Below are 13024 nucleotides of genomic sequence, written 5' to 3' on the forward strand. Positions count from 1 at the left end.
TGGTGGCCTCTCAGGGGTTACTCCAGGCTCTGTGTTCAGAAACCACTCCTGGCAGGCTCAGAAATCTGGGATATGGGATACCAGGGATCAAACTTGGATCTGTCCTGGGTTGGCTGTGTGCAAGGCAAATGCCTTATTGCTGTGCTATCACTCCAGCCCCTAAACTCATAAAATAAGGTAAAGAAAATCGTTGGAGAGATAGTATGACAAGTAGGGCACTTGCCTTGCATATGACCCACCCAGGTTTGATTCCTGGCATCCCATATGGTTCCTCAATCCCCTCTAGGAGTGGTGCATAAACAAAACCCTCAACACTGCTGGGTGTGGCCACAAAAACAAACTGCTTCCCCAAACAAACAAAAAATATGTATAAAGAAAGGCTAATAATGTAGAGGGAGATAAAAAATAGACACAGGGATGACATCTTTTGGTCTAAGATTCTCAAATTTCATTTATTTCATATTCTAAGTTATTTCATGCTACCTAGTATATACCTTTTTTTTTTTTTTTTTGTGGTTTTTGGGTCACACCCGGCAGTGCTCAGGGGTTATTTCTGGCTCCAGGCTCAGAAATTGCTCCTGGCAGGTACAGGGGACCATATGGGGCGCTGGGATTCAAACCAATGACCTCCTGCATGAAAGGCAAACGCCTTACCTCCATGCTATCTCTCTGGCCCCCCAGTATATACCTTCTTATTCTCTTGAACTGTTCTCTTGGTTTGTGTACAGACAGCATTGCCTATACCATTTTTAATGAGACAGTATTTTTTAAGGGGGATTCCTTAGAATATGCAAACCTATCACAAACAGTATTATTATTATTTATTTATTTATTTATTTTTTTGGTTTTTGGGTCACACCCGGCAGTGCTCAGGGGTTACTCCTGGCTGTCTGCTCAGAAATAGCTCCTGGCAGGTACGGGGGACCATATGGGACACCGGGATTCGAACCACCACCTTTGGTCCTGGATCGGCTGCTTGCAAGGCAAACACCGCTATGCTATCTCTCCAGGCCCCACAAACAGTATTTTGTATAGAAAGGATAAATCAATACTTTCTGATTTGACTAATTTCTTTCTCAATGATAACTAACATTTTTCTGACCTTTTTGTTTCATCAATGTGTTTTGTTGTATTGATTTCTGAGGCAACCATTAAGTGCTTTGGGTTAGAGTGTCCTCAATTCTTTTTGAGGTTAAAAAATCTATTGAGCTTTTATTTATTGGACTGAAATGATAGAACAGGCATAAGGCATTTGCCTTGCCCACAGTTATCATGGGTTTGCTCCCTGACACCCTATATGGTCTTCTGAGCACCACAAGGAATGTTCCCTGAGCAGAAAGTCAGTAGTAATCCTTGAGTACAGTTGGATGTGGCCCCCCAAACCAACAACCTACCAATTAAAACCCCCAAGGCATTTATTCTACAAGCACTAAACATGATCCAAGAAATTTTTATCTTATTATTATTATTATTTTTTTTTTGCCATACCTAGATCAAGAATTACTCCTAGGGGCTGGAGAGATAGCATGGAGGTAAGGCGTTTGCCTTTCATGTAGAAGGTCATCGGTTCGAATCCCGGCCCATATGGTCCCCCATGCTTGCCAGGAGCAATTTCTGAGCCTGGAGCCAGGAATAACCCCTGAACACTGCCGGGTGTGACCCCAAAACAAAACAAAACAAAAAAGAATTACTCCTAGCAGTGCTTGAGGGACAATATGGGGTGCCAAGGATCAAATCTAGGTTGGCTGCATACAGGCAATTGCCCTACTGCTTAGGTCTCCTGATCCTACAAATTAAAAGATAGTAATAATTTTCTGTCTGCAAAGATTTCATAATCAAGTGGGAGAGTTGACAGTCTTTAAAAATAACATACATTACTAAGGAGAAGACACTACAAGTAATTTTTTTCTTTGTTGTGCTGGGCATGGAATTGAGGACTTCACAAAAGCAAGGCAAGTTACTGCTGAGCCATATCCCAGCCCATAATCTAAAGGAATACTCTTTATTTCCCTGGGTTTTTTCTTTTTTCAGTCACACCTAGTGTTATTTAGGGGTTACTCCTGACTCCGCACACAGAAATAAATCTTGGTAGTATTTGGGGGACCATATAGGATGCTGAGGATAGAATCCAGGTAAGCAGCAAGGAAGACAATTGCCCTACCTATGATACTATCTTTCCATTTTCATCTAAGGGGTATACTCTAGAGACACAAAAGTATAGATAATTTTAGGAGACTACCAAAAATGATTTAAGAAAATATTTCTTTCTCATACCTTTGAAAATGGTTCATGTCAAAAATAAAAAACAATAAGGGTTGATGAGATGTTGAACAAAAAGGAACTCTGGTACATGTTGGGGAGATTGGGTGGTAGGAATAAAAAGGGGTACACCTGCTATGAAATGGTATGCAAGTTTTTTATTAAAAATTAAAATTGGGGACCAAAGTGATAATACAGTGGTTAGGGCATTTGCTTTTGCTTTTCATGTGACTGACCCAGATTCCATCCCTGGCATCCTGTATGGTTTGTTGAGTACTTCCAGGAGTAATCCCTGAGTACTACTAGATGTGGCCTTTCAAAAGAAAATGGGGGGGCCGGGCGGTGGCACTAGAGGTAAGGTGCCTGCCTTGCCTGCGCTAGCCTAGGACGGACCACAGTTCGATCCCCCGGCATCCCATATGGTCCCCCAAGCCAGGAGCGACTTCTGAGCACATAGCCAGGAGTAACCCCTGAGCCCGGGTGTGGCCCAAAAACTAAAAAAAAAAAAAAAAAAAAGAAAATGGGACCAAACAGATAATACAAGTGGATAGGCTGCTTGTCTTAAATGGAGCTGACCCTGATTTGATTGCCAGCATTCCTTTGAGCCCTGCCAGCAGTGGTCCCTGTGCATAGAGCCTGGGGTAAGCCCTGAGAACCACCAGGAGAAAAAATTAACATGGGAAATTGGGATGGGATTCAAGTGGGAGGTCCTGTGCTTCATCCCCAGTACCACATGGCCCCAGTGCACCTCCAGGACTGTCTCTGTGGCCATGAGCCCTGGTGGGGCTCATCTCAAATACAAGAAGTTAATATTTAACTGAAATTCCTTATGACCTAGAAATACAACCCCTAGGTATGGCTTTGAAGACTATGGAAACACTGACTTGAAAGGATGCTTGCATTCCTATGCACATAGAAGCATTACTCAACAATAATTCAAACATGGACTCAATGTAAATACCTATCAACAGGTGACTAGATGAAGAAGCTATGATGAGGATAACTCAATGAGCACTGCTCAACAATTGAAAAAGAAAAATGTATGCCTTTGGGGACAAAATAAATGGAACTTAAGTTGATAATGCTGAGCAAAATAAGGCAGTAAAACACAGTTATTGCATAGTTTCATTCAGATGTGGAATATAAATTACTAAAACAAATTAATTACTAAGACACAATAAATATTGACTTCTAGTGAAAATGACTGAGGTTATTAGAGGAAAAGGGGGTGATGGGAAAAACGAGCTATATAGTCATTTTGGTGGTAGGTAAAGCCTAGAACATCAGTAGTGAGAAGAGTGATAATGGCACATAAAGAGCGTGATGCTAAAACCCCAAAACACCATAATATGACAACCAATAATACGTCAACGGAAAAAAAATGTTTTTATCCCTTCTGGAAATATAATTTCCAACTCCTGCTACAGCATTTGACAACATAACAAGAAGTTATTAGTTTGTAATCAGCTTTGTGCTCCAGTTCCATTTAAGCGATTTCCTCTCAACTACTTGTGTATCCTGCATTAGTTATTCTTAACTGCCCGAGAGTGGGTGAACATTTCTTTTTCTTTGCAAATTCTTCCAAAGCTCATATCTGTTGACCCATGGCAGTCCAAAATAACTTTTCTGCAAATAGCATTTTTAATTTAAACACGCTAATCCCATACAGAGGCACGCTACTTAGTTTCTGTTTGGATGGTGGAAGATAAATCTTTTAAGAAGAGCCCAGTGCCTCTTCATGAATTTCGTGACCTGCATTTCTTAGTTGCTACTTCGCCTTTAGCATCTTTTCTGCTTGATGAGCTGATAAAACCTTGTCCTACTTTCTTGAACCTGTTTTGTAGCAATAATTCAGCCTGCATTTTCCCCTTTCCTTATTATCTCCCTGAGGTTTAACCGATTTAATTCAATCAAGTTTGTGCTTCTGTATTTTCCAATTCTCCAGGAAGGGAGGATTTTCTCTCCTATCCATCTCTTCTTAGGTCCTTTGTAGAGATACATATTCTAATTCTATCTTTATAATTAGGAATTAAAATCTGATAAATAAATGTCTAATCTTTTTTTTTTTTTTTGGTATTTGGATCATAGCCAAGGTTACTCAGTGTTTACTCATGGCTTTGTGCTCAGAAATCATTTCTTGTGAACTCACAGGACCTTATGTGGTGTTGGAGATCAAATCTGGATTGGCCGCATGCAAGGCAAGCTCCCCACCCATTGTACTATCTCTCTATATACCCTCCTTTTTTTTGGTTTTTGGACCACACCCCTTCAGGGGTTACTCCTGATTTTGCACTCAGAAATTGTTCCTGGTAGTCTTGGGGGAACCATATGGGATCGAACCCTTGTCTCTCCTGGGTTGGCTGCTTGCAAGAGGAACACCTACCGCTGTGCTATTGCTCCGGCTCCATTCCCATTTTTTAAAGATGTGTTTGGGGGCATTGAAGAGATGACTTCCATGAACACATGCTTTGCATATGGGACTCAGGGTTTGATCACTGAATAAATTACTGGAGCACTGCATCCCCAGCTTCAAGCCAGGAAGAGCCCCTGAGGACCATTGGATGTGGCCCACAAACAAAGTAAAGATACATGTTGTGTGTGTTTCACTACAAAATATGCTTTGCCTCGATGTACTGTCAAAATCTACTGTTCTATGATCTGTGGCAGGAGAGAAATCTGAAAGTACTATTTCTATTTTAGGAAGAGACATTGTCTAGGAGGTCATCACCTTTAATTTATATATATTGGATATATTTTATGATGTCTATACGTGTGTGTGTGTGTGTGTGTGTGTGTGTGTGTGTGTGTGTGTATGTGTTTTGGCTACATGTGCTAGCACCAAGCCAGTGGTTTTGGGTCACTCTCATTGATGCTGGGGGTGGGGTGGGGACTATGTGATGCTAGAGATTGCTTCTGGGCCTTCTGTACCGCTACTGTTGTTGGTTGGTTTAATCTTGTTTTGGGACCATATTCAATGGTTCTTAGGCCCTTTTCCTGACTAAGTGCTTGGGAGTTGCTCCTTGCAGTACTTGGAATGGGGGAACCAGGCAGTGTCAGGGGTAAAACTCAGTCCCAGTCCTCTTGCCTGCAAAGCCAGCACTTAGCCTGTTATCTCTTGGGCCCACAAATATTTAGAAAAGCATTCAAGCCATTCATTCTTTGTGTTTGTCTTCAGATTATATTACATGCTTATTATAGAAAAATTTGCAAGTATGGAAATGTATAAAGAAGAAAAATATAAACCACCAGTAATTCCACCACCAGTAAGACTACCTGTGAGCTCTTTGAAACCCCATATTTTCTAGAAGTTTTAGTCTAACAACCTCCTAGCTTGTCCTAAGTCTCCCTCCTTATTGACTGCTCAGGACATTAAAAATGGAAGAGTGACTTTAAATATAAGGGCCCTTAGGATTTTTATGGAAGGACTGGAGCTGTAGGAAAAACCTGAAAATTGCTCCAGAGATGACATCTTGTTCTTATTTAGCTTTCTTTGAGTCATTAACAGTCGGGCGCCACTGGTGCAGAAACTTATCATTATTATAACCACAAATGGGTTAATGCCCAAACAAAGCTATATTCTTGGGGCTGGTTCCCAGCTCCACCGCACCGACCCCAGCAGCTCTCTCCAAGTCCTACAATAATGGTCCCCTCAAATAAGAGGATGTCAACTATTCAGCCCATACCCAAAATTCGCTTCTATCTGCGAGCTTCCAGTGGCTGGCAGGGCAGAGCAAAGGGGAAAATAAATAAATAAAAAGCCAGCCAACAAACCCTAAAAAAAGAGGTTGTGTGGTTTAGTGGTCAGACCATGAGCCTGGAGGTTGGGATGTTCTGAGGAGGGACAGCTCTCCTCTGATTGGTTGGATGTAGCTAAACACGACCTTTTCCTGACACACTTTTCAAGATTCTTCTACTTGTAGATAAAAAGACTTATATCTTAGAAATCTTTTATGAGGATAAGGGAAATGTCCAGTAAAGAGCTTCAGGTTGTTTGGACATACAACATATATAAATTATAGTCCTTAAAATTACTATCCAATTATTTTATTAATAGTAGAGCAATAAGTCAATTGTGAAAGTAATGAAACTCTCATCACCCCAGTTGCATGGGGGTGGTGGTGGCAGAAAGCAAGGCTAGAAGAAGGTGAAAATATTTGCAGGATTTCCTAGCAAATACCAACTCTCTAAGTTCATTGCCTCAAGATAATACATGCGGCGGATCCGTGTTTTGGCTTTGTCCTTTTCATTCTTTCCACAGCCAAAGTTGCAGTGACTCACCAGACCAGTGGAAGAAGGGTAAGGGAGAATTTTAGCAGTTCTGAAGGGCCTGCTGGCAGAGGGCTAAGAATAAGCCTCAGAACCCAAAAGAACCTCCCCTTTCCTTTTCTTCCCACTGTAGGTGGATGGCTGCTTTGATCTGCTCCTTCCTTCCTTTCCTCCCTTCCTTCAGTCCATCATTTCCGCAAACCTCATTTTGGGGTGTGGCTGGGAGAAAGGGGGTGGCCTTCCTTGCAAAGGGAGGGTTGAGGTACTTTCTTGACGGGGCTTGAACTGGGACCTGTTTTACAGATCTCTCACCAGTGGAAAGGGCCAAGAAGAGAAAAATCCCTGCATATCCGGACGTGGAAAGCTAAAGGAATGTTTAGAGTCTTACAGAAGAATTGAACCATTAGATTAATGAGACAACACCACAAAACAATTCCCCCTGGCCCCTCATAAGTGTTTTCCTTTGTATCATTGTCCTCTCTAGAAGTGAAATTCCTTGTCAGGAATAAAATCACTTGACTCTAGCAGTGGTCCTCAAACTATGGCCCGCGGGCCACATATTGTATTTGTATCTGTTTTGTTTCTTCATTGCAAAATAAGATATATGCAGTGTGCATAAGAATTCGTTCATAAGTTTTGTTTTTACTATAGTCAAACCCTCCAATGGTCTGAGGGACAGTGAACTGGCCCCCTGTTTAAAAAGTTTGAGGACCCCTGCTCTAAAGGGTCCTTTAGAGGAGCAGAAAGATGAGAAATTGGAGGGAAAAACAGATCATGCAAATCACATGATTATCAAAATATATCATGTACATGACACATATCATGTACATTAACTCGCATCTTTGTGCACAAGTGGCCTAAGGACATTCCTGATCTCCAGGGCAGCCCAGATCTCTCTATAGGGCATCAGTCACCTACCTCTATGTGGCCACTGAAGGTCATAAATGAGAAATAGACAAATCATGTTTATTAAGCATTAATGGGAATTTAGTAGTATAGTGTGGCAATTAGAGTTAGAATAATGGCTCAAGGGCCCAGAGAGATAGCACAGCGGCGTTTGCCTTGCAAGCAGCCAATCTATGACCAAAGGTGGTTGGTTCGAATCCCGGTGTCTCATATGGTCCCTCGTGCCTGCCAGGAGCTATTTCTGAGCAGACAGCCAGGAGTAACCCCTGAGTACCGCCAGGTGTGACCCAAAAAACCAAAAAACAAACAAAAAACAACAACAACAACAAAAAAGAATAATGGCTCAAGAAAGCATCAGTTCTGATACAGTTCTGAAATGAGAAATGCAGAAAAGCAGCATCGATGATACCCCTCTTTCTCGCCCATGGGAAAATAAGGAGACAAAAAACAAAACAAGACAAAACCAAAAAACACCTCTCAGATGGCCCCCACAACCCATTCCTGCAGGACAGACGAACAGTTCGTTGCAAGACGCTTGCAGGCCAGGCCGCGCAGCGCAGCACCTGCTCCCGGAACCCGCATGGCCAGCGGAGCGCTGCGAGTCGGAAACGGTTGGCGGGACACTCCCCGGTCCTCCTGCCGCGTGGTTGCCATGGCAACAGAGGGAGCCAGCGCCCTGGTTCCGGAAGTAGGCGTCCTCCGCTGGGACGGTCGCCTGGACCAAGGATGCTGAGCCCCGAGCGCCTGGCCCTACCGGACTACGAGTATCTGGGTAGGAGCCGCCGCCCTGGGTGTTCGCGGGGCGAGCCAGAAGTACGGGCGAATCTTAGGGCTTGGCCCTTGGGGGACCCGGGATGGGGATCGGAGGGGCTGGGGCCGCGCGCGCGGGGTTGGGGCGCGTGTTCCAGGGCCTGCGTGGGTCAGGCAACCTTATCCGTGCACCCAGCAAGGCCTGCAGGCTCCTGGCTGGAGCTCAGGCCAAATGATAGAAATCTGTGCAGGGTGGGATGGATGGGATGACATGAGATGGGATGACTTGGGATGGGATGACATGGGATGGGATGGGTTGGGGTGAATGAATGTTTTAGGAGTTGTGTCACCTTGGAATCTGCAGGGCCAAATTCCCCCCCCCCCATCCTGTGAATCAATGTGGTTGATAAAAACTCAACCCAACCCTTATTATTATTGTTGTTGTTATTATTATTATTGTTATTACTATTATTTAGGTTTTTGGGTCACACCCAGCAGCACTCAGGGGTTACTCCTGGCTCTACACTCAGAAATCGCTCCTGGCAGGCTCAAAGGGGGTGACCATATGGGATGCCGGTATTTGAACCACTGTCCTTCTGCATGCAAGGCAAGCGTCCTACCTCCATGCTATCTGTCCAGCCTTCATTTATTATTATTATTATTATTATTATTATTATTATTATCATCATCATCATCATCATCATCATTATTATTATTAATTTTTTTTTGGTTTTTGGGCCACACCCGGTGAGGGTCAGGGGTTACTCCTGGCTATGTGCTCAGAAGTCACTCCTGGCTTGGGGGACCATATGGGATGCCGGGGGATTGAACCACGGTCCATCTTAGGCTAGCGCTGGCAAGGCAGTCACCTTACCTCTAGCGCCACCGCCCCGGCCCCTCATTATTATTTCTTAAGCCTTTTCTGAGGCCAACGTTATTTTTAATTTCTTCTTTTTGGGGGCCCCACCTGGCAATGCTCTGGGGTTTATTCTTGATTTTGCACTCAGGAATCATATACCTGGATGTGCTTGGGCTATCACATGGGATGCCGGGGATCAAACACGGGTTGGGTTGCATCTTGGCAAGAAAGAGCCTTACCAGCTGGATGATCTCGCAGGCCTTGTCCACTCTTATTTTGGAGGTACCATTTACATTAGGTTGTGTGCTAAGCACTTCACACACATTCTTTAGTCTTCTCAACACTCGTAGGAGATTGGTTTTTTTCCATTTTGCAGTAGGAGAAACTGAGGCTTAAGCAGGGTCTTGCATTCACGAAGTGACCGGATATAAAATGACACTTGAGTGCTTCTGATTGTTAAGGCTGTTGTTGTTGTATTTGACTGAGCACTTTTTCTTTTGACCACACCTGGCTGTACACAGGGGTAAGTCCTTGCTCCGCACTGAAGAATTACTCTTGGTAGTGCTCCAGGAACCGTATAGGTTGCTGGAGATCGAACTGGGTCAACCATATGCAAGGCAAACACCCTACCCATTGCGTTATGGCTCTGGCCCCTGAGCACTTTTCATGTGAGGCCCTTAATGGATTGAAAAAAAGAATGCATATGCATGTATATATATGTGTATATATATATGTATATGTATATATATGATGTACATAAAGATGTATATGTATGTGTATACTTTTTTCAATGACAGACTAACTTTATATTATTTTTTGCTATGTGGAATCAAACCTCACATATGCGATACATGTGTCCTACCATTGAGCCATACATCCCTGCCAAAATTAGTTTATTTTATTTTTATTTATTGGATGGGGTAACTCCTCAGACATGCTGGGGGCCAGCAAGTCTATACCTGGAGAAGGCAAGGAGGTTATTTAGTGCTAAGTATTGAACTGGGGCCTAGATAATTTAAAGTCATGTACTCTAGTCTTTTGAATTATCTTCCTGACCCAAGACTTTATTTCTTAGAGAAGTTTACATTTCACAGAAAATTAAGCAGACATCATTTTTTCCCTATAATAGGAGTCTTTCCAGATTCCTGCTTCTTCCCCTCCTCAGAATTTCATTATTAATGTATCACATTAGCATGTACCTTTGTTTCATCTGATTAGTTAATATAGACATATTGTCATTAACAAATGGAAGTCTATAGTTCACTAAAAGTCTGTAGTTTATGGTTCATTACCCTACGAACACTCTTTACCCTTACCCCTGCTTCCAAAACCTTAGCCAGTAAAAGCATCATTTCTCCATCCCTAGTTTTATTTGCCTAGAATTTCAGACAATTGGAGGCATATAGCTCACAGCTTTTTCAGCCTGGCCTCTTCCCCACATATGTTTTTGAAGTGCCACTATGCCTTTTCCTAACCTGATAGCTTATTTTTTATTTTTGGAGTAAATACCATTCAGTTGTGTGGATACAAACAAAATTTAAAAATTAAAAATATGGGCCGGAGAGATAGCATGGAGGTAAGGCGTTTACCTTTCATGCAGGAGGTCATCAGTTCAAATCCCGGTGCCCATATGGTCCCCCGTGCCTGCCAGGAGCAATTTCTGAGCCTGGAGCCAGGAATAACCCCTGAGCACTGCCGGGTGTGACCCAAAAACCAAAAAAAAAAAAAAAAAATTAAAAATACACTATTTAAAAGTAGAGGGCCCGGAGAGATAGCACAGCGGCGATTGCCTTGCAAGCAGCCGATCCAGGACCAAAGGTGGTTGGTTCGAATCCCGGTGTCCCACATGGTCCCCCGTGCCTGCCAGGAGCTATTTCTGAGCAGACAGCCAGGAGTAACCCCTGAGCACAGCCGGGTGTGGCCCAAAAACCAAAAAAAAAGTAGAAAAAAATTTAGATTAAAATTTTGAACTGGTGGGACTGGAGAGATGGTTTAGGGGTTAAGGCTCTTCTTGCCTGGTATGCTGCTGGCCCCAGTTAGATCCCTAGCACCACATGTTCCCCTGAGTACCACCAGGAGTGACTGTTGAACAGATTTGACTCCAAACTCCCTCCCACAACTGCTTCCTACTTTTTGGAATTGTTAGTAGGGAAATTTGATTTAAAATATAAAAAAATGTATAGTGAAAAGTCTCTTGCCACCATTTTTCCTGCATCAGCCTAGTTCTCCTCGATCCTCAGCTTCCCACCAGTTACCATGATTACTAGTCTCCTCTATAACCTTTCAGAGTTCATTTAATCTATAGATATGGGAGAATACAGTGACTTTCCTCTCTCCTCTCCCTCTTGAAGTAATTTCTGTCTTACTTCATAAAGAGGGTTTCCACTTTTTATTTTTTAAAAACTACATGGTATTTAAATATGTAATTAGCTGTATTTGTAGATAATCAATTGGATTTAGCTATTGGATAGTAGTGAAAATACTGCACTGGATAATTGATAATTTTGTTCTTTTACTAGTTGTTGTGGGTTTTTTTGGCGGGGGGGGCACACCAGTAATGCTCAGGGGTTATTCCTGGCTATGTGCTCAGAAATTACTCTTGGCTTAGGGGACTATATGGACGCCGGGGATCAATCTGAGGTACGTCCTGGGTCAGCAGCGTGCAAGGCAAATGCTCTACCATTGTGTTATCACTCCGGCCTCTAGTTGTGTTTTTATATATTTATTTACTTTCTTTTTATTGGCCATACCTGTGGTTTTTAGGGACTATTACTGATTCTGTACTTAGGAATTACTCCTGGCAGGCTTGGGGGACCATATGGGATATTGAAGATTGAATCTGGTAAGCAGTGTTCAAGGCAAGTACCTTATTTGCTGTACTATCACTAAGGCCCCTATTTGTTGACAGACATTACATGACCACACCTATTATAATCTGAAATATCACAGATAATTATGTATCTAGTGAATACCAATATTATCGAAAAACTTAGTCTTTCGCTAAGAATTAAATTATTTGTCCAGCATCTATGAAACGTTTGAAAAGCTCAGTTGATGGTTCAGTTCCTTGAGTATTTGTTGCTTGAATTATATTTTACAAAGACTTGGCATATTTTATATTCTGGTATTTAAATAAGTAGAAGTTGGGTTCCCCATAACTGGCTTTTTCAGTAAGACTAATTGACTTTCAGTATTGATAAGGAATCAAAGTCTCAGGTAAAACTTAATAAAGCTTCAGTATTTCATATTTTGCATGGATAAGGTTATGGTATGATCCCCAGACCCCGCTCACCCAAACCAAAAAAATTTTTAGTATTTTTGTATCATATGAGTTGCCTAATGCTTAAAACATGGACAAATTCTCTTTTAGGTTCTCCTAATGATCTTTGAATTATGGTGAGACTCTGTCTTAATAAACCCTTATAAATTCTTAATATAGTTAATATACCTCATCCAGTGAATATTATAGTTCAGGGACCTTAAATGTGCTCAGAACACTTGACATTAGCCTATAGTTGAACCATTATCATGCCTTTCATTTCAAGAATAGTTAACTTTTTTATCATTAGAAGAAGGAAACTCAAATGGGCATTTTGTAAACACAATATAAGAGGCAAAACATGATGGATAAGAAACATTAATGGGGTTGAGAAAAAAAAAACCCAGAAACATTAGTGATATCCTTTTTATGAAGATGGTACTGAAAAAAAGAGGGAACTCCTTATTCCTTGTAATGTTGAAATGTTTTTCCAAGAAAGGCCAAGAAAGTGTTGGAAGGCATCCATAGCCTCCCACCAAATAACAAAGGAGGAGGAGGAAGAATAAAGAGATGAAGGAGAAGAAGAAAAAAGAGAAAAGAGAAGGAAGAAAGAAGTTTTTGATGGCTCAAACCCTCTTGTGTCCAAAAGCAGCCAAAATTGCCTTGGAAGAACACCCTCAGGAGAAACAATTTTGAACAGATAGGCATCATCAAGTTCCCTTTGA

At 42.1% G+C, this 13024-nt stretch overlaps 1 protein-coding gene across 1 annotated transcript in view; it reads left to right on the forward strand.

The window, feature by feature from the left end:
• Window positions 1-8108: 8108 nt before the first annotated feature.
• The window catches only part of CSTPP1 (centriolar satellite-associated tubulin polyglutamylase complex regulator 1), a 209556-nt gene continuing 204640 nt past the window's right edge, over window positions 8109-13024 (forward strand). The window contains exon 1 of the mRNA XM_049779744.1: window positions 8109-8203. Within this exon, the coding sequence (XP_049635701.1) occupies window positions 8158-8203 (46 nt within the window). The 5' untranslated portion in view covers window positions 8109-8157. The remainder of the gene's footprint in view (window positions 8204-13024) is intronic.

Source organism: Suncus etruscus, chromosome 9 (genome assembly GCF_024139225.1).
Source record: "Suncus etruscus isolate mSunEtr1 chromosome 9, mSunEtr1.pri.cur, whole genome shotgun sequence".
Lineage (NCBI taxonomy): Eukaryota > Metazoa > Chordata > Mammalia > Eulipotyphla > Soricidae > Suncus > Suncus etruscus.